This window comes from Meriones unguiculatus (assembly GCF_030254825.1).
Source record: "Meriones unguiculatus strain TT.TT164.6M chromosome 13 unlocalized genomic scaffold, Bangor_MerUng_6.1 Chr13_unordered_Scaffold_40, whole genome shotgun sequence".
In the NCBI taxonomy this organism is placed as follows: Eukaryota; Metazoa; Chordata; class Mammalia; order Rodentia; family Muridae; genus Meriones; species Meriones unguiculatus.
The window spans coordinates 3593488-3615795 of record NW_026843649.1 but is presented as its reverse complement, the minus strand read 5'-3'; the positions used below and the strand labels follow the sequence as shown (position 1 = coordinate 3615795).

The 22308-nt window shown below is 37.1% G+C and overlaps 1 protein-coding gene and 1 pseudogene across 1 annotated transcript; one reads left to right on the top strand and one right to left on the bottom strand.

The window, feature by feature from the left end:
* Positions 1 to 1666: 1666 nt before the first annotated feature.
* LOC132651178 (single-stranded DNA-binding protein, mitochondrial-like) lies at positions 1667 to 2090 on the bottom strand (annotated as a pseudogene).
* Positions 2091 to 2318: 228 nt separating this feature from the next.
* On the top strand, positions 2319 to 5568 carry LOC132651139 (zinc finger protein 431-like; the record flags this gene model as incomplete). Its single annotated transcript, XM_060376420.1, has 3 exons — positions 2319 to 2433; positions 2646 to 2706; positions 4368 to 5568. Coding segments are annotated over 3 exons (1377 nt in total), but the record flags the coding sequence as incomplete, so codon positions are not given.
* Positions 5569 to 22308: the final 16740 nt, after the last annotated feature.

Here is a 22308-nt window from a genome sequence, read left to right as displayed (position 1 = left end):
GGAGGCACACTTAGACATGACAGCTGTGCACGCACTGGTCTGCAGGACCTTTCCAGAGATAGACTGGGTGACCTGAGGTCAGTCCTGCTTTCTTCTTCCCTGTTTCTTTTCTAGACTCGGACTCCCAGTCTCTGGTGCCCTGGAGAACATAATTTACTCTGGAAAGGTTATCAGGACACAAAGGTGTATCCTGCAACCCGGGATATCTTCTGGGTTCTCGCTGAGTGACCTGAGAGTGGACCTGACTGACACCCACACCGTGGAGTTTCCTCTCACCTGGGAAACAGAATCACTGTTGCTTTAGGGCCCAGAGATCAGTCTTTTAGTTGCTGTACCAACATTGCTGTCCTACTCCTCAGACCCAATGTCCTCCTGGCACCGCCATCTTAAATTCCCCCCTTCTTCATCCCTTTCAATTAATTTTGGTTGAAAGTCTATTTTATTAGATATTAGAATATCTACTCCTGCTTGCTTCTTGGGTTCATTTGCTTGAAAACCTTATTCCTGCTGCAACATCCCAGGGACTTTCCCAGAGAATAGCTGGGTGCTCTGAGGTTGGACCTGATTGTTTCCCTCATCATTGGTTTTCTTACATTTGAAACACAGTCAGTTGGGACCCACAGATCCAACTATTGGACGCCATGCAGTCTCTGCTACCCAGCTTATCAGACACAGTATGCAATCAGCCCAACCATCTGGGATCTATATTTTTAATTTTTACTGAATATGAGTATTTTGATTGTATGCATGAATATGCACCTCTTGTGTGCCTAATCCTCACAGTAGTCTGAAGATGTCTTCAGAACTCATGAACTTATAGCAATTGATAGTAGTGGGTCGCAGGTAATCACTGACAATTGAGCCCAATTATTTGAAAGAGCAGCAAGAACTCCTCACTGCTGAGCCATCTGTCCTGTTTTATGTTGCTTATTTATGATCAGCATTTACATTGTTAATATTTTCATCTTTCTATTTTTAGCTGTTTAAACATGCATTCCCTTTTAGTAAGATATCATTGAAGTTACAGTTTAAGTTGGGACAGTGCAGATTTCTGGAGAATAAATATACAACAGGAGTGAATGTATAATTCCTTGTAGAAGTTTCAGTAAAGACCTCTGAGTTCTTTCAATATTTTGTGTTTGTTTGATTGACTTTAAGAGGAGGCTCTGTCTTACTATATAGGTCTGGCTGTTCTAGAACTCTTTGAATAGATAATGCTGACATCCAGTTCAATAAGATACACCTGTGTCTGCCTCCTGAGTGATGGAATTGAAGGCATGGCAGAATACACCCCGCTTGTCCACCATTTTTTGTAGTTAGTAACTGTTAATAAATTTCTCTGATCTGTACTTAGTATTGTTCATCTGTTAATTTCTCTCTCTCTGTGTCTCTGTCTCTATGTCTCTGTCTCTCTATTTCACACTCTTCTCTCTGTTTGTCTTTGTCCACATTAATTGCCATGTCTATTCCAAAGCTATATCCTCTTCAAAAAGTTCAGATATGATACAGTTAAAACTTGTTATTCCGTTTTCTTCTAAAATGACTTAGTGATAACATTAACACTTCTTTTTTAATAGAAAAGTTTTAATCTTTATTTTTAATCTATAGGCTACATTATTTAGTAAGGAGGATATACAAAACAATAATCAAAGAATAATCATGTGTTCTATTCCTTTTCTTTTGTCTGGTCACTCAGAAATATGGTGTTATTGGCTATGATTATTGTTGCTTGCCACTCACATTATTTTTATCCATGTATTCACTGTAGTCCACTTTCCCTTCCACAAATATATGAGCCCCCCTCTTCACATACTGATATGCCACATCCCTGAGAACTGGTCAAAACATAATATTCAGTACCATGTTGTCTTTTGACTGATGTTACCCATCTGTTCAGTGTCCCCTGATGAACACATCTCATTTGTTGCTATATAAAATATCATGACTGTGTTTTGTCCTTCCACTTGTATCATGACAGGGTCATGACCTACTCACGCAAGTAACTGAAGATGATTCATAGATTGCTCAAGAACCCAACTAATGGCTACTTTATATTCATGTCTTACAAACTGATGAAACACAGGTTTTTGAAGCACACCTTTGGTTTTTTTTTTTTCAATCTAACCTTTTGGCTTTTTCATCTCCCCTACTTCACATCACACACAGCACCCAACTGTATAACATTCGCACTTCTGTGTCAGAAAATAAATTGCAGAAGCAGTAGAATTATATGATTATATTGACAATGACGTATAAATTATATTGTTGCCACTGTTTCTGTTGTACAAATGTATGGCATATTTTAGAATTCGGTGACCTTCAATGATGTGCATGTGAAATTCAGCCAAGAAGAGTGGGCCTTGCTGGAACCTTCCCAGAAGCAACTCTACAAAGATGTGATGCTAGAGACCTGTGAAAACCTCACTGCTATAGGTAAGACTGCAATTTTTCTTTCACTTTTAAAATAAAGAGACGGCTTTTACTTTGTTATTGATCCTCTTCTGTAATTCCAATTGAGAATGAGGAGGAATGAGGTAAATAAATCAGGCATGGTTCTCAGGGTCACAGAAGATAGTGATTTAAGTTTTGCCTTAATAATAACATGATATTTCCAATAATATATATTTTCTCGTACTATATTTTAGGCTACAATTGGGATGACCATAATATTGAAGAACAGTTTCAAAGTTCTACAAGTAATAAAAGGTAACTTTATGTGCATGTTGACACAGATATAAATCTTAAATTTTAATGTCCTGGAAGTCTGGTGTTTTTTGTTTTTTTGTTTGTTTGTTTGTTTATTGGCTGCTTTTTATTTTCTGTTTTTGAAATAGATTTGTTTCTGGGTATCTGTGACTTTCTTAGACTTGCTTGTTAGACCAGCCTGACCTCAAAATCACACAGATCTGCCTGCTTCTGCCTCCACAAGTGCTGGAATTGAAGGCATGTACCAGCACACATGGCTGTGTCCTGGAAGTTTTAAAGAAAAGCAACAGTGTAAAAACAACACTGCTTTAAGTGTACTGATGATCATTAAAATCTCATAATTCCATGTACTTCAATGTCAGGTATCTGATTTGTGTTTACAAGACACTCCCCTAAGATAGAAGAAAATAAAATAATATTGTAACAAAAATACCATTTGAATCGTATGGACATTACAGCTACTGACTTGAACTGCCAATCTGTTTATTCTCATTCTATCTACTCGGATATTGTAAGAGGTATACACACTGAATTGGTGATCAGTATGTGTCCAAAACCTTCTAATAAGCAAAAAAAAAATCATAGTAGAACCAGTGTTACTCATTTTCATGCAGTAACATTGTAAAGTTTAGTGAAAGGAACAGCTTATGAGAATCAAGAATATTGTTGTGGAGAAACCTTAATCCCTATATGACATGTCTATGATGAACAAAAAAAAAAACAAACTGTGTTAATTCAATGTGGGAATCTTTATTATTTTTGTAAATTAAACTGCTATATCATATGTTTCTAAGACACATGAGCATAGGGATATTGAAAGAAACAGTGTCCCTCTCTTTCTCCAAGAACAATTGATTTGGTAGTAGTCCCCACTGTGAGTAATTTTTCTGAATGTGATAAATGGTTACTGTTAATTTGTTTTGCAACTTCACTGAGAATTCATCAGCAAACTCATATTGCTGAAAATTCCTATGAATACTAGGATTTTGGAAATTCTGCTTGTCTTAGCTCACTTTGTAAATGAAGTAGCATGCATACAGTACAAAAATTTGTGAATGGAATTGCTGTGGTAAAACTCTGAATACTTACAATATTCTTCATATATAGGAGAAAATCTCTTATAGAAAAATGATGCTATAAAAGTGATCCACATAACAAATGCTCTTACCACCACAGGGATCTTCAAAAATACCCATAATGAAGGGGAATACCATGAATGTAAATAAAGTGATAAAACTTTAAAATGTTATTCTTCTTTACCATTAGATCAAATTATGAAATTAACTCAATGACTGGCTCTTTGGTCTCCCTACCCCCGAAGGGAGGAGCAGTCCTGTTAGGCCACAGAGGAGGGCTTTGCAGCCAGTACTGAAGATACCTGATGAAACAGGATCAGATGAATGGGGAGGAGGTCACCCCTATCAGTGGACTTGGAAAGGGGCACGGTGGAGATGAGGGAGGGAGGGAGGGACTGGGAGGGAATGAGGGATCGGGACACGGCTGGGATACAGAGTTAATAAAATGTAACTGATAAAAAAAATAAAAAAAATAAAAAAAGAAACTCATGAAAAAAAAGAAATTAATTCATATAGATAAATATATTTATTAGTGTAATGAAATGACTGGGGTAAATCTTTCACATGTGCCAATTTTCTTTGCAGGCATGAAAGCAGTCATACTGGAGAGAAACCCTTTAAATGCACTCTATGTGGTAAAGCCTTCCCCTATATCACTGTTCTCCTATGGCATAAAAGAACACATACTGGAGAGAAACCTCATGAATGTAACCAGTGTGGTAAAGGCTTTGCAGAAAACAGTCATCTCTTAAGCCATAAAAGAACACACACTGGAGAGAAACCTTATGAATGTAACCAGTGTGGCAAAGCCTTTGCACAAAACAGTCATCTCATAAGCCATAAAAGAACACACACTGGAGAGAAACCTTATGAATGTAACCAGTGTAGTAAAGCCTTTGCACAAAACAGTACGCTGTTAAGCCATAAAAGAACACACACTGGAGAGAAACCTTATGAATGTAACCAGTGTGGTAAAGCCTTTGCACAAAACAGTACTCTCTTAAGCCATAAAAGAACACATACTGGAGAGAAACCTTATGAATGTAACCAGTGTGGTAAAGCCTTTGCAGAAAACAGTCATCTCTTAAGCCATAAAAGAACACACACTGGAGAGAAACCTTATGAATGTAATGAGTGTGGCAAAGCCTTTGCAGGAAACAGTACTCTCTTACGCCATAAAAGAACACACACTGGAGTGAAACCTTATGAATGTAACCAGTGTGGTAAAGCCTATGCACGAAACAGTACTCTCTTAAGCCATAAAAGAACACACACTGGAGAGAAACCTTATGAATGTAACCAGTGTAGTAAAGCCTTTGCACAAAACAGTACTCTGTTAAGCCATAAAAGAACACACACTGGAGAGAAACCTTATGAATGTAACCAGTGTGGTAAAGCCTTTGCACAAAACAGTACTCTCTTAAGCCATAAAAGAACACACACTGGAGAGAAACCTTATGAATGTAACCAGTGTGGTAAAGCCTTTGCAGAAAACAGTCATCTCTTAAGCCATAAAAGAACACACACTGGAGAGAAACCTTATGAATGTAATGAGTGTGGCAAAGCCTTTGCAGGAAACAGTACTCTCTTACGCCATAAAAGAACACACACTGGAGAGAAACCTTATGAATGTAACCAGTGTGGTAAAGCCTTTGCACAAAACAGTAATCTCATAAGACATAAAAGAACGCATACTGGAAAGAAACTTTATGAATATACCCAACGTGATAAAGCCTTTGCACAGCAGAGTAGTCTCCGAAAACAGGAAAAGACACACAGTGAAGAGAAGCCTGGTGAGGGTAATTAGTGTGATAAAGCCTTTGCATGTAACAATCATCTCCTAAGACAACAACACATTCTGGAGGGAAACTATATGAATATAACTATGTGGCAAAGCCTTTGCACATAACATCTCCTAATACATAAAATAACACTTACTGGAAAAATGTCTGACTGTAACCAATGTGAAAAAACTTTTGGACTTCAGAATAATCTCCACACTCATGAAAGAAACCCTAATGGACAGAAAGACTGTGAGTGCTTTTAATATGGTGAAACCATTCTACATTTGTATAATCTTCATCATCATGAAAGGATTCATAATGGAGGAAAACCTTATGAATGTATTAAAATTGTGAGGCCTTGCACAAATCTAGAGTCATCATCATAATAAAAGTATCCTTACTGGAGAGGAATTCTGTGACTATAAGCAATGTGGAAATGCCTTTGTGTACTTTGGTCCACTGAGATCCAACAGAACTGTAAAACTAGCTCAATGGAAATGACCTCCCTTTTCTAAAGTGGAAAGGGAATAGGGTTGGAATAGGAATGGAGGGTAGTACTGGGGCAGAGAAGGGAGGGGGACTACGATTGGAATTTAAAGTAAATAAACTTATTTTTAAAAAGAATACAATGAATGGTGAATATCAATTACATGAAAAAGCATTATAAAATGTGTTTAGGGAAGACTTTTTGATAAAACTGATTCTCAACATTTACTATTTTCAATTGTCTCACTTTTGACAAGAAAAGTTTAGTCCAATGTGTGAATATGTAGGGAATGGTGAACTAACACTAGCTAGGAAGTTCTCTGAGAGTAACACAACAGTGGTAGCCTGTAGAAGTTTCTTTGTGTACACATACTTATTGTTCCAGGGGTTCTATTGAAAACCATCACAACCCAGACTGAATTTTGAGATGCGAGGGAGGAGGCTTTCTCTTCCATGTATGACCCTGCTGCTGGCCTAGTTGTGTAACCTTGGCAAGGATGAGTTTTCTGTGCCTGACTTCAACTGGGGAGTGTCTTTAGACATAGATGCAACTAGCCAAATTTGATAGATGGCCTTTGACACAGATCCCTGATAACTCTTCTCTCCCTTCAAATATAGGATAATTAGGTTCTGTGTTCTTGTTCATATGATAAGAATGTGCTGTTTAATGAAAATCAAACATCCTTGAAGTGCCTAGTTTTAAACAATTATCTACACCTATCCTTGGAGCATCCCAGTCACTACCCAAGGCGTAGATAGCCTCTGTTTTCTGGAATTAAAGTTGAACTTACTTTCTGAGGTCGTTCCCAGTGTGTCTGATCACTGTTATGCTTGTGGGTCTTCCAAGCTTTATACCTCATCTTCTGGCCCTCCTTCCTTCCTGGGCTGGTAGGAAACAGCCTCCAAGCAGGCTTTTCTCTGAAATGCTTGTGATAAAATGTTTCACACATCATAGCATTTCAAATTTCACATGTTTCTGGATATGAGATGCTAAAACACTGTCTTGGGGGTGGAACTCTTTAAAATGAGTTATACCTGGTGTTGATTTCACAGTAAGCTTGCAGGCAAGCTTCATGGTATGAATTCTTCTGAGGTGAGCACAGTGGCCTATGGAGAAGAAATAAGAGCAGAAATTTTATTTCCCTGTTTTTCATAGCTGAAAAGTGTTCCAATAAAGTATGGGAGGATTGCAGATCAGGGGAACTCCCATTTTGAATGGACTAGGGACAGGGATTGTGGGTAACACAGAGGGAGGATGGGACCAGTAAGAGTTGAGGGAGTGACCTTCAATCAGCATATATAATAAATAAATTGTGAAAAATAAAAACAATTAGCAAAATAAAAAAATAGTAAGTAAAACAAAACAAAAGAGCAAAAATTTGAGTTTAGTTTGGGTAACTGCCCTCCCTCAAAGAGAATAAGGAAGATCTATAGATAGAAAAGAAAAACAGAATCTTTGTCTTTATCACCTTTCTTCCCTGTGGGCTCACTTGAAGATTACTATCCAATGGAGACCATGCTTCTCTCTCTGAAATTTATGTTACCATAGAAGTAGGATTCAAACCTGGAACTAATGGCAGAGGTTCCTAGTTAACATATCAAATCAAATCTACCTGCCATTTTCTCCCAGCAATCTTTAACTCCTTCCATATTATCTAGTCCTCCAGGCTAGTACAGCCCATGCAATATCCTGATTCTTCTTCCCATGGCCTGAGCTAACCACACTCCCCACTCAACCATATATAGGCAAACTATTTTGGCTACCTGGTCCTGTCAAAAGCCATGCAGGAGCAACAGCAGAACAGCTGTAGAATTCATGGAATGTGGCTCCCCTGTTAGCATAGTCATGATGAGTTTGTCTTGGCATAGCATAATCCCAAGAATTGCTTTTCCTGAGGACTTTGTGCTCTTATGTAGCATATCCCTTCTTGTTGCCCTTATGATGTCCACATACCTTATAACATGACTTGTATGAAAACTCTAAGAAGGCTTCTATCTCATCACTGGGCAATATGACTGGCATTTAAAATTAACAATGCTTGATCTCTTTTCACATGTTTACTGGAGCAGATTAATGAATTAACCACTGTCCTTGAAAGGATCCATAGATATAGATTGTTAGCAATGACCATTATACTTAGAAACAATTTGGAAAAATAGATCGTTTAACAAGGTCAGGGAAGATGTTTTTGCTAATGGTTCTGATGTAAAAAATCTTAGAGAACAATTTAAAGTTAAGAAAAGTACACTATTAATAGTAAAGCCGTGGATGTTTTAAGGTTGATGATCTGAAACAATAGCCCAAGGTAGCATTGGCTGTCTGGACTCCATCAAACTGCATCTAAAACTGAGACAGCAGTTAATTCCCCTATATTGGTTTTTCCCCTCAGCTTCTTGATGTGATTTAATAAAAATGATTAGTGAGTAGATGCACACCCCTTTAAGATTTAAAGTACAGTTGCCAATACCATGCCATTTTTTATTACTGTTGCCCTATAGTACTACTTGAGATCTTGGATGAAGATACCTCCAGAAAATATTTATTGTGCAGGCATTTTTTTTTAAATCAATTCTGGGTTTTTTGTTTTTCCATATGAAACTGAGAATTGTTCTTTCAAGGTCTGTAATGAGTTGTGCTGGTATTTTGATTGGAATTGCATTGAGTCTTTAGATTTCTTTTGGTAGAGTGGCCATTTTTACTATGTTAATCCTCCAATCCTGGAGTATGGGAGATATTCTGATATCTTCCTTTTTTTCATACAAGTCATTCTCTTGCTTGATTAGAGTCACACCAAGGTACTTTATGTTATTTGTGGCTTTTGTAAAGGGGTTTAGTTTCCCTAATTTCTTTCTGATCCCATTTGTCTTTTGTATAAAGGAGGGCTTCAGAATTTTTAAATTTAATTCTGTATCCAGTCATTTTGCTGAAGTTGTTTATCAGCTGTAGGAGTTCCCTGGTTGAATTTTTTAGTGTTATATCACATCATCTGCAACACAAGCTGGACTGGATGTGGAGAAAAGGGAACCCTTCTCCATTGCTGGTGGGAATATAAACTTGTACAACCACTTTGGGAATCAATCTGGTGCTTTATCAGAAAATTATGAATAGTGCTACTAGAATATTCAGTTATACCAACTCTGGGCATATATTAAGAAGATTATCAACCATACAACAAGGACATTTGCTCAACTCTACTCATAACAGCTTTATTGACAATAGCCAGAATCTGGAAACAACTTAGATGTCCCCAAACCGAGGAATAGACACAGAAATTGTGGCACATTTATACAATGCAATATATTCAGCAATTAAAAACAAGGAAATTAGCAGGCAAATGGATGCAACTAGAAAAGACCACCCTCTCTGAGTGAGGTATCCAGAAGCAGAAAGACACTTATGGTATATACTCACTTATATGTGCATATTAGTCATATAATATAGGATTAAAATACTAAAATCTATAGTCGTAAAGGATATAAACAACAGGAAGAACCCTAGGGAAGATGCTTAATCCTCATTTAGAAGGGAAAACGGGATAGACATCAGTAATGAGAGGAGACATGGAACAGGGCAGGAACCTACCACAGAGGGCCTCTCAAAGAATCTACCTAGGAGGGTATTGAAGCAGATGGTTAGACTCATAGCCAAACTTTGGGCAGAGAGCATGGAATAATATGGAAGATTCAGGAGATAGAAAGACATGGATGGGAGAGGCCTTCCACAAGGAGTCCAATTGAGCCAAAAAATATGGGACCTGGGAGTCCTGTTCCAACCAAGGACCATGCATGAAGAACACCTAGAACCCCTGCTCAGATGTAGCTCATAAGTATCTCAGTTTCCATGTGAGTTCCCTATTAAGGGTAACAACATCTGTCTCTGACATGAACTCAGTGGCAGGCTACTTGATCAACTACTCCTGGAAGGTGCAGCCTTGCCAGGCCAGAGAGGAAGAAGGTGCAGCCATTCTTGGTAAGACTTGAGAAGATAGTAGGAAAGGAAGACTTCCCCTTTCATTGGACTAGGAGAGGGGTATAGGGGTAGAAGAGGGAGGTAGTTTGTAACTGGTGGAAGATGAAGGAGGGGCTTACAGCTAGAAAACAAAGTGAATAAACTGTAATAATAAAAAAGAAAAAAAATTAGGTGTTTTTTTTTTTTCCTGAGATGGCTGGACTCAGGCAACTGTCTCTTAAAAACAACTAGAAAGAATAGTATTTCATCTCTACTCATTTTCCTTTTTTCCTGTAATACTATATATAATAAATACCCTTGGTAAAATTCAGTGGTTTGTCATATATTCCTAGTATTATAATATTGTAAAATATTTTACAAATCAAATTTTGATGTTAAGTGTGTAAAAATAGTTTATGAAAAATTGGCTTTAATTTTCAAAGGAGCAAAGAATGATTACTCAAAACTCTGGAGGGTGAAAATGGAAGGAAAATCGATGGAAGAATAAATAATATATAAATAAATTAATATCTCTTACACAGTAATTATAACATTTAGGTTATTGAGATTTAAAAAAAAACATACACAGAATATTTCTCAAGTAAACAATGTAAGCTATTATTAATAGCTGTTATGCATGCACCCTGAGGTATTTCTTTATATTATTCCTCTTGTCACTGAAATGTGTTCTTTGACAAGTCATGCCACTACACCCTGATGTTCAGGCTCTAATACTGACTATTCAATTCTTATTTCAGAGCACTGACTGCTTTTAGCCCAATTAGGACTGAAGTCAAACAATGTTTGATTTCTGTTTGTAGCTCAGGTCATAACTTTTGATGATACATTTTGAGTTCATCCACAATTTCAAAGTAAAATGATTGCCTTTCTTGAAATGTTAAATGTTTTCTCTTGCTCTTGCACACACACACACACACATGATACATGTAATAGCAGTTATTGGCAACACAAGACTTGAAATTGAAAGAGCCAAAAGAGGGCTATATGAGAGATTTTGTAGGGAAGACAGAAACAAGAAATAATGTGATTATGTTAAAAAGAGATTTCAATTATAAAGAAAGATGGAAAGTCTTAGAGTAACTCCCCATTCACTAATGAAAATAAAAGATAACAATTTTTAGGATATATAAGGATAATAGTAAGGGCTGTTGTTGGAGCACATAGCTAAAAGAACCATCTCATCATGTCACCTTGAAGCATGCAGCTTCTCAAATCCATTGGACATCCAAAGGAAGTAATGCTCATAACACCCTCAGAAATTATAGTTCAATTTTTGTAGCATTTATAACAGATCATTGTAGCATTTCCCTTGGAACTTCACCAACAATAAACTGTCCAAACTTTCAAAAAAAACTCAAAAAACCAAAGTACATGTTTCCATGAATATAAAAAATATGAATAATATTATATTTTGCACTCATGTGATTCAGGACAATCAAGTCCATTCTATCTTAGCACATGGTAAGCTGTGCTTCAGTAAACATGAGTGTAGATGTATGCTGAACCAGCCCAAGTCACCTGTTTCTTATGGATACCAGTGCAACTCTTCATTCAGTGTGTACAGTACATACTCTTTTAAATTGACTCAAGAATTTTAGGTATTTATGTGAACTCTATAAGATAAAGTTCCCCTAAACTTTTTTGGTCCACTTTCTTCTACTGTCTCCTTCCATCATTTACACAGAGATGCTGTCCAACCTGGATGATAAAGAGTGTTCAGTAGATGCAGCAGAAGAATGGATATTGTTGTCTAGTCCATTCTGTTAGTTCCTGTCTTTCTATTGGAGAATTGAACATCCAAGTTGAGAGATTTCAATGAGCAATGTTTATTATTTCCCTTTATTTTGTAGTTATGGTGTGGGGTTTTTGCCTCCTAATTTGATGCTTGAGATTATTCATTCTTTCTCTCTTGAGAGATCAGGAGTTATTCTAAAGAGCCTGAATTTATATGCAACCTAGTATTATCAACTGAAAACTTTTAATATCCCTTCTTTGTTTAATATAATTTCTTTACATTTAATGCTTTAATTTTATGTGCTGAACACAATTTCTTTTCTGGTACACTTTAATTGTTGTTCTATATACTTTTAATAGGCTACCCCTTCTTCATTAGGTTAAGGATACATTCTTCTATTATTTGGCTGAAAATATTTTCTAGGATTTTGATGTGAGTTTTTTCTTCTTTTTCTATTTCTATTATTCATAAATTACTTTTTCGCACTTTTCAGATTTTCTGGTTCTTTTGTGCATGGCTATTTAACATTTCTTTTGACACAATTGTTGTTCTTCTTTTACTTCTTCTTCTTCTTCATCATCATCTTCTCATCCTTCTCCTCTTACTGCTTCTCTTTTTTTTTCTCCAACTCCTCCTTCTTTATTCTTTCTCTTCATCCTCCTCCTTCTCCTTTTTTTTTTTTCTTTTAAAAATAGTCACTTTACTTACATATTCATCCGGATTAAAGTTTTCCCTTCCTTTAATCCTGGAAACTCTTTCCTATCTCCTCTCCTATCCTGTCTAAATTCTCCCTCATATTAAAAAGGGAGGGCTATAATGTATAATAAGAAAATAAAATAGCAAAAAGATAAAAGTAAGCACATCCGAGTAGGAAAAGAAAAAGAAAAAGAGCCCAAGTTGGGAAATGATGCAGACTTGTTCATACATGCAGGAATCTCATAGAATATTAAACTTGAAGCAATGGTATACACACAGAGGACATGTAGCTTTAAAAATAGAAAAAAAAATCTTCAGCAAATTAAAATGAGAACTATGATAAAAAAATTTAAATGCATGCCAGAATTCTAGGACATGGTAATCTAAACTTGCCAGTGAGGGAAATTTTTGGCCATCTACCTATTGGAATGTACTCTTAAAAATACAATTAAGAGTAGTCCCTTGGATAAAATGAGTGTCCCTTGGAGAAAACTACATTTTCATTTGCAAGCACTTATCAATTAGAGATAGGGCTAGGGGCAGAACACTAAAGGCCTAGTGCATGCTGCCTCAGTCTCTCACAGTTTATCTATTCTTCAGTCCTCTTAATTTATAGTGCTTTGTTCTTTGATATCCTCTTTCTTTTCTGGCTCTTACACTCTTCTGGCTGAATTACTTAAGAGCCTGATGGGCATATTCTGAGGTCTCTCACTGACTGTCTATTTTCTCTATGGGTCTCTGATTTTGTCTCCATCAGATGCAGGATGACATTTTTTTGATGATGGCTGAACAAGATACTGGTCTATGAGTATAGCAAAATGGTGTATTTTTAGTAGAATGCAGTATTTGCTTTTCCCCCAGAACCATGGGCTGTGTAATTTCTATTTCTTGATCAATAAACCAGTGTCAGGTGTGGATTCCATCATGTGAAGTGGGCCTTAAGTCAAACTATAGATTGGTTTTTACTCCTACAACTCTTGCACTAATATGTCTTACACGTAGAAAATTGTTATAGTTCAAAAGTTTGGTAGCTGGGTTAGTGTTTATGTTTATCCTCTTGTAGTTGCAGAGTATTTCCCATATCAAAGTTGATAGAATGTAAGTGTGAAGATTCTATGTAGGCACAAGCTCTATTTATCTATGTTTCATGTAACTGTAAGTGTTGTCTCCAGCAATAGGGCATTGCAGTCAATTGTGGAAAGCTCCAGATAGTCTTGGCAAAAGCCTGTATTATTTTGGCATTACAATCACACTACTTTGGCCAATACCTCAGTTAAATATAAACCATTACCAGTACTGGATGCTTAATTTAGTGACAAGAGATTTCCAGTTGGTACTTTGTTCTTGTGTGGTGATTTCATTTATATTGGCTTCTTATATGTATATATTTTAGAAAGTTTCTATTGCATTAGGTTTCCACTGTGCCAAACAAATGACCCTTAATTTTACCTTTCTTTTCTCATGTTACCTTTTCATTGCCCTCTTCCTTTCCCAATCCCCCTCAATTCTATCTTTTTAGCCCACCTTCCACTTATACCAAGTATTTTATTTCCCTTTCCTATGGAGAAATCTCTGCCTCCCCTAAGCTCCAGTTCTTAATCTGTATGTATCCCCTACAGTATTATGTTCAGTTGCTTGCTTATCATACATCTTGCAACTGATATATATGTAAAACAAATACATACCCTATTTCTCTTTTGGGGTCTAGGTTCTCTCACTCTCAGTTACCTGAAAATGTGCATTTACCTTCATGTTTCATGATTTGATTTTTTAAATATGTGAATAATAGTTGATTACGTAAATGCACTAGTACTATAACAAAAAATAGAAATACACACTGGAAAGCTAGAAATACACACTGGAAAAACAGATAAAATCTTCATAAATGGTACTGACCAAACTAGATGTATATATGTAGAAACATAGAAATAGGAGCTTATTTTCACATAAAGTCACCTCAAATGGATTAAAACCTCACCAAAGTTCATATACAGTTAAAGCCATGAAGTCAGCACAGCTATTTGACAAAGATCCAGAACAGCTGAGCTGCATGTTACAATATGCAGCTCATGCTATCTTTCAGGCTTGGTCTTGATCTCCACTTGCTACATGCTTAGAGGGCTTTCAGTACTTGTACAGCCTGGGGAGAAATGGAAAAATTTTTAATGAATCATTTATGTCTTCACTCTGTTGTACTGCTTATAAGCTTCCCCACAAAAATCCTGAGCATACTGCCCCTCTCATTTTTAGGGGAAATATCAATTATCTGGCCCTACATGAATGTCTTTATGGATGAATATCAATAATCTAGCCCTGCATGAATGTGGAAGTTGTAACTCACATAAAAATGGCAGATAACTACTTATGAGACTTCAGCTCCAAGATAGTCTTGCAAAATCTACCCCTGTGCTTCCTCAAGAAGAAAATAATCAGAACATACTCTTAAAAAGGCAAACAAAGTTTGTAGTGCTAGGAGAGTTGATAGTATTTGAGATTAAATACCTAGTACTGCTGTATTCTCAGGTGATTACTTGGCATATAAGATTAGGAGCTACATATGGTATGCCCCTCAATGACTTTATGGAACTGTAAGTGAATGGCTGGAGACATCTTCACCTGAAACTAGGATCTATAATGAAGGACAAAGAATGTTTTGTAAAAATGATTTTAAAAGTGAGGTATTATGACCTCCTTTTCCTAGAAATAACAGCTTTCACAGTATCACTGTGGTGTTGTATGACCAAAATAATGAAAGAATATTTAGATTTAGCACATAAATAAATTATACAAAGATATGAGGTATGGACATTGCATTATGCCAGGAACTGAATAGTAACTGTTGCTGCTTTAGCCTAAATTGTTTTTCTTGAGGCTGTCCATTAAAATTTGATAATATACTTCTCAGGACAAAGCAATATGTCCAAGCCTGCTTAAAGATTTTCTATCTTTTGCCATTGAATCTGAGAATGCTTCCAACCTGAGAATGGGCTTCCAGGCTGTGGCAAATATGCCTCCAGATTCTCAAAAATGTCAGATTAGGGGTTGATGAGGAAAAATGATAGCAAAAGATAAGGTTTATCAGTGATGACTAAATGTATGACCAAGAGACAGTTAAAACACTTGTTTGGGAACAAAAAAAAGATATGATCTATGTTTTAGAACAATCTGAAGCTATCTTTTATTATTAAGTTCTGTCTAAATAAAGAAGCACTCTGACTGCCAGTCAGACAAGACTCTCAGTTTCTTTGGACAACCATGTCTGACTCATTTCTGCCCTACCTTATCCTTCCCTCCTCTCTGGATACTATCAATTGCTGGGGCTGGTCCCCAGTCTTTCGCCACACTCTTTCTTTTCTTTCACACTAGGGTGAATACTCACAACTGAAGATCTAGAGCTATATGCTTCAGAGTAGATAGGACATGTGAAATCTGTTTTCTGGATTTGAGTTACCTAAATCAACATCGTCATTTATATTTCTATCTACTTATGTGTGTACCATTTCACTTATCTATATCAGTTGAAGGATATTTAGGTGTTCTCTTTTTGTACCTATTGTGAACAGAATAGCAATGAGTATAGTTGAGAAAATATTTTTGAAGGAGGATGTTGAGTCCATTGTGCATATGTCAAGGAAAGTTATAAGTGGTTCATATGGTAGATTTATTTTCATCATTTTGAGAATTCTGCACACTGATTTCCACTGTGGATGTACAATTTTGATATAGATATACACTTTATATAAACTTACTAAAAGTAGGGATAAATAATTTCACTAAGGTATTTTATTGTAGTCTGGTTATTGGACTTAATGATGGGTGAGTCATGGTGCTTGAGAAAGATCCCCAAAACTATAGCTGTGCCGAAAGATAAGCACAGAGCCATGCAGGCCAGGGCTGAGCACAGAGGATCCTCAAAGACAGGAAGGTCACTGCCATGGGCAGGTACTGCTTTCTCTCTAGGTTTGGGTACTCTCGAATTCAGCAAGGGATACATTCCTGCTAATCTGGGGGATAAAGTAAATCAACATCTCATCTCCTACAAGTCACTCCATGTTCAGTCCATGAAGAAAGATTTCCAATAATATTGTATACATGCTATCACATTCTCTTTTATTATAGTGCCAAGAAGGACACTAAACATACATTATTTGTCATTTGAGGTATTGGTTGCTGAAGTTTTTTTTTCTAGCTAGATCTATGATTAAAGATGGTGAGTATTTTTGTGTATTTCTCAGTAAATTGTGTCTTATTTATGCTTCATTCTGTCACCCATGTTTATCATTAATTTTTACAATATATTCACCTTGTATCCCAATTGTAGCCCCCTCCCTCATCTACTCTATGTCCCACTATTCCTCCCCCCTCTTCCCCTATCCTTCTACTGTTGTCCTCTGATAGGGAAGGTCCTATCAGTCCCTAGCCTATCAGTTTCCATTAAGACTCCCTGTATCCTCTTCACCTGTGGGCTTACTAGTTGTCCCCACCAGTGAGAAGTGATCAGGAAGCAAGCAACTGAGTTCAGAGACCGTCTCTTCTCCCCTTACTAGGATTCCCATATGGAGACAGAGCTGTCTATGGGCTATATCTGAGCAGGGGCTCTAAGTACTCTCATGCTCTTTGGTTGATGCATCAGTCTCTGCAGGGCCCCAGGACTCAGATTTTTTTTTTTGCTTTGTTGATCTTCTTGTGTGACTCCTGACACCTTTAGGTCCTTCTATCTCCTACTTTTTCAATAAGACATTTTGTGCTCTATACAAAATTTTTCTGTGGGTCTCTCCATCTGCTTCAATCACCTGTTGAGTGGAGTCACTTAGTGTTCATCCGTGGAAGGCTCCTATCCTGTTCTCTCTCTTCTATGGGTTCTGGTGTCTATCCTGTTTTCTTTTCTGAATGAGAATTAAGCATCTTCCCTATGTTCCTCTTTGTACTTTAGCTTTTAAAAGTCTGTAGATTTTAGTATGTCCAATCTATATTGTATGGTTAATATCCACTTGTAAGTGAATATATACCATACATGTATTTCTGCTTCTGGGATACATCACTCAGGGTGATCTTTTTTAGTTCCATTCATTTGTCTTCAAATTTCATGATTTTCTTGTTTTTAATACCTGAGTAGTATTTCCTTGTGTAAATGTACCACAATTTCTGTATCCATTCCCCCATTGAGGGACATCTAGTTTGATTCCAGATTCTGGCTATTATGAATAAAGCTGTTATTGTCATATTTAAGCACATGCCCTTGTTGTATGGTTGAGCATCTTTCTGATATATGCCTAGGAGTTGTTTAGCTGAGTCTTGGGGTAGCAGTATTCCCAGTTTTCTGAGAAAGTGCCAGACTGATTTCTGAAGCAGCTGTACAAGTTTGGATTCTCACCAGCAATGGAGCAGGGTTCTCCTTTCTGCACATCTACTCCAGCATGTATTGTCCCTTGAGTTTTTGATCTTAGCCATTTTGATGGGTGTGAGGTGGAATCTCAGAGTCCTTTCTCAGATTTTTAAGGACGTTGAGCATTTTTAAAGTGTTTCTACACCGTTCAATATTCCTCTGTTGAGAATTTCTCTTTAGCTCTGTACCCAATTTTTAATTGGATTATTTGATTTCTTGGGTTATTTATATATTCTGGATATTAGCCTTCTGTCAGATGTAGAGTTGGTGAAGATCCTTTCCCAGTCTTTAAGCCATCATTTTGTTCTGCTGACAGTGTCCTTTGCTTTAGAGAAGCTTTTAAGCTTCATGAAATCCCATTTATTGATTGTTGATCTTAGAGCTTGTGCTTGAACTTGTCTTCTGTGCCAATGTGTTCAAGCCTCTTCCTCACTTTTTTAAATAACAGATTAAGAGTGTTAGTTTTATGTTGAGGTATTTGATCCACAAAGACTTTACTTTTGTGCAGGGTGATAAGTATGGATCTATTTCTCTCTTTCTATATGTGGACATCCAGTTAGACAAGCACCATTGGTTGAACCATTGGTTGTTCTTTTTTTCCATTGAATGGTTTTGGCTTCTTTGTCAAAAATCGGGTGTTGTAAGTATGTGGGTTTATTTCTGGGTGTTTGATTCAATTCCACTGATCCACCAATATGTTTCTATGAAAGTACCACATCGTTTTTTTTTTTTTTTTCAATGCAGTTTATTCAGGAACATTGAACAATCCTCGGACCCCGGGGAAAGCCAGCCCACAGCTTAAATAGCCTCTGGGTAGCCAACCCAGGCGTGCCACGGGGGCAATGCAGATAGGTCCACCTACATAGAAGCAAGCCAGATCCTCGGCCTTAGCCAAATGTGGAGTTGTTCGTGATAGAGAGCACTCACCATCGGGAAGGTGGAAGGCGGAAACCAGCTCCATCTTTAAGGCATAGCATTCCGCAGCTCTCTACAGTTCCCCCTTTTTGTTTTAGACGCATCAGGCAAGAGTAGAGGTCTGATCTCTGATATTAGAAATAAATTGGGACTTTGTACAGATGTTCATTTAGGTGTCATCCACCCAAAGAGCATCAGACCCGTCCGATACCTTTTTCTCAGAGGCGGGACCTGGGGCATCAACCCGCATGCAATCAGACATGCTCTTCTCTGGGTCCAAAGCGGCTGACCCTGAGTGCAGTGCTTAGCCTCGCATCCTGAGCGTATCATTTTAGCTTTTTATGGTATCCAACCATGCTTGGGGAGAATGTCCTGCTTCAATGGCTGTAAAGGCCTGAATGATCATGGCTGCATCACACTGTTGTGAGACTCTAATCTTGCATATATACCACAGGCAAACCAAGGAGACCAACACCAGAAGGCCTGCTAACACTCCCATGCATTAGCCAGATAGAGCCAAGTAATTGTGGTAATGATACTTGCTTTTTTGCCCAATGCTGGAATGCTAGTAAATTTAGGTATGCCCTGGTTACTCGCATGCCTCACTGGGTGCCTGTGCCCATTGATGCCCCTCACGCTATGACTCTCTTCAGACAGAAAAGGGATCTTGGAACTACAGCCACCATTGTTACTACCATCTCATTGACGGCTGTTGGAGCTACCACCAGGGCATTAGCCATGAGTCATACTGGGCAGACTGCTCAGACCCTGAATAATCATTTAGCCAATGTAGCTCATGCCTTAGTTGTACATAAAGGAATTAATGCTCAACTAAAAGGAAGCTTGATGGTGTTCAATCAGAGGATTGACCTCTTGCAGGAGCAAATTGATACCCTATGGCAAATCGCTCAACCTGGCTGTCAATGAAAGTATGCTGGACTTGGTGTCACTAGCATACAACATGAGAATTTTTCCTGTGCTGCAAATCTGTCTAAACAATTGTCGAGCTATATTTTAGGTAATTGGACTGGAGAATTCGATACTACAATGGAGCAGCTGAGAGTGGCCATTGTCACAGTAAATTCTACCAGAGTGGACGCAGGACTAGCCACAAGATTATCAACATGTACCACATCGTTTTTACTGTTTCTCTGTAGCACAGCTTGAGATCCAGGATGGAGATACCTCCAGAAGTTTTTTATTGTACTGGATTCTTTTAACTATTCTGGCTTTTTTGTGTTTTATGTGATGTTGACAATTGTTCTTTCAAGGTCTGTAAACAATTGTGTTGGTATTTTGATGGGAATTGCATTGAATCTCTACATTTCTTTTGATAGGATGGCCATTTTGCTGTTATTCCTACTGATCCATGAGTATGGGGGATCATTCCATTTTATGATATCTTCTTCAATTTCTTTCATCAAAGACTTGAAGTTTTTTTATACAGATTTCTCACTTCCTTGGTTAGAGTCACACCAGTGCACTTTATGTTATTTGTGGCTATTGCAAGGTTGTTGTTGTTTTTTTTTTCCTAATTTCTTTCTCAGCCCTCTTGTCTTTTATATACAAGAGGGTTTCAGATATTTTTTTAGTAACTTTAAAATGTATCCAGCCACTTTGCTGAAGGTGTTTATAAGCTGTAGTAATTATCTGGTAGAATTTTTAGGGTCACTCGTGTACTTATCATATCATCTGTGAATAGTGATACTTTGACTTCTTCCTTTCTGCTTTGTATCCCCTTCATTTCCTTTAGTTGTTTTACTCCTCTAGCTAGAACTTCCAGTACTATGTTGAAGAGAAAGGAGAGAGTGAGCAAACTTGACTTGTCTCTGATTTCAGTGGGACTGATTTAAATTGCTTTCCATTTAGTTTGATGTTTGCTATAGGCTTGTTGTATATTATCTTTACTGTGTTTAGGTATGTGCCTTTTATCTCTGATATCTCCAAGACTTTAACCATCAAGTCTTGGTTATGGTTATAAAGTCATAAATCCAACTGAGCTTGGATATATGAAATTGTTTCAGCATCTACTGAGATGATCATGTTTTTTTTTTCTTTTTCAGTTTGTTTATATATTTCTGTATATTGTACCTCCCCTGCATGCCTAGGATTGAAGCCTACTTTGTCATGGCAGATGAGATCTTTGATGTTTTCTTGGATTCATTCTGCGAGTATTTTATTGAGTGTTTTTGTTTCAATATTCATAAGAGAGAATGGTCTGAAATTATCTTTTTTGGTGTATCCCTGCCATTAATTAGCTTTTGTGAGGTTTAGGTATCAAGGTGAATGTGGCCTCATCGAATGAGTTTGGTAATGCTCCTTCTTCTTCTGTTTCGTGAAATAGTTTGAAGAGTATTGACATTACCTCTTCTTTGAAGGTCTGGTAGAATTCTGTGCTGAAACCATCAGGCTCTGGGCTTTGTTTGGCAGGAAGAATTTGATGACTGCTTATATTTCATTAGGGTATATAGGTCTATTAATTTAGTTACCTGATCCAGATTCAACTTTGATAAGTGTAATCTTGCAAGAAAATATTCCATTTCATTTAGATTTTCAAATTTTGTGGCATATAGACTTTTAAGGTAAAACCTAATGATTCTTCTTTGAATTTCTTCAGTGTCTGTAATTATACCACCTTTTATTTTCTGATTTTGCTGATTTGTATAGTGTCTCCCTTTGTTTTAGTTAGTTATGCTAAAGGTTTGTCTATCTTTGTCATTTTCTCCAAGAACCAGCTCTTGCTTTTGTTTATTCTTTGAATTGTTTTCTTTCTTTCTAATTTATTGATTTCTGCCTTAAGTTTGATTATTTCTAGCCATATACTCCTCTTGTATATGTCTGCTTCATTTTGACTAGGTCTTTCATGTGTGTTGTTATGGTGATTTGAGATGCCTCAGAATTCTTTATGAAGGCACTTAGTTCTATGAACTTTCCTCTTAGAATTACTTTCATTATGTCTCATTAGTTTGGGTAAGTTGTGCCTTCATTTTTGTTAAATTCTAGAAAGTCTATTAGTTTATTTCTTCCATAATCCAGCTGTCATTGAGTAGAGTTCAGTTTCCATTTTTATGTAGGCTGATTACTATTTTTTGTTATTATTGAGGTCTAGTTTTATACCATGTTGTTCTATTATGATACAAGAGATTATATTGGTATAATATTCTTTTATTTGGAATGTATACAATTTAACCTTCTTAATTCAAATGCTGATTTCTATCCTCCATTGTCTGGTTTCAATCCAGATACTGCATTGTGATACTTTTATAAGCATCACCTGTGTCAAGTTTGCATAAACATGCCACCATTTGTTCTCTAGATTGTCAGTTAAAACAACCAGCCAAATAATGAGCAATAGAGAGGATAGGGTGAGACATCCTGGTCCAGAGTAGGAGGAAGAGGAAGGAGGCAGGAGAGGAGAAGAGGAGAATCTGAAGGAGAGGTCTTGGCACCACATGTAGAAATGAACTGGAACTAAGATATCACTAAAAGCCATATGATGGGTGAATCTGAATGGTAGGAAACTCTGTGGGCTTAGAGGTTTAGGATGGAGTAAC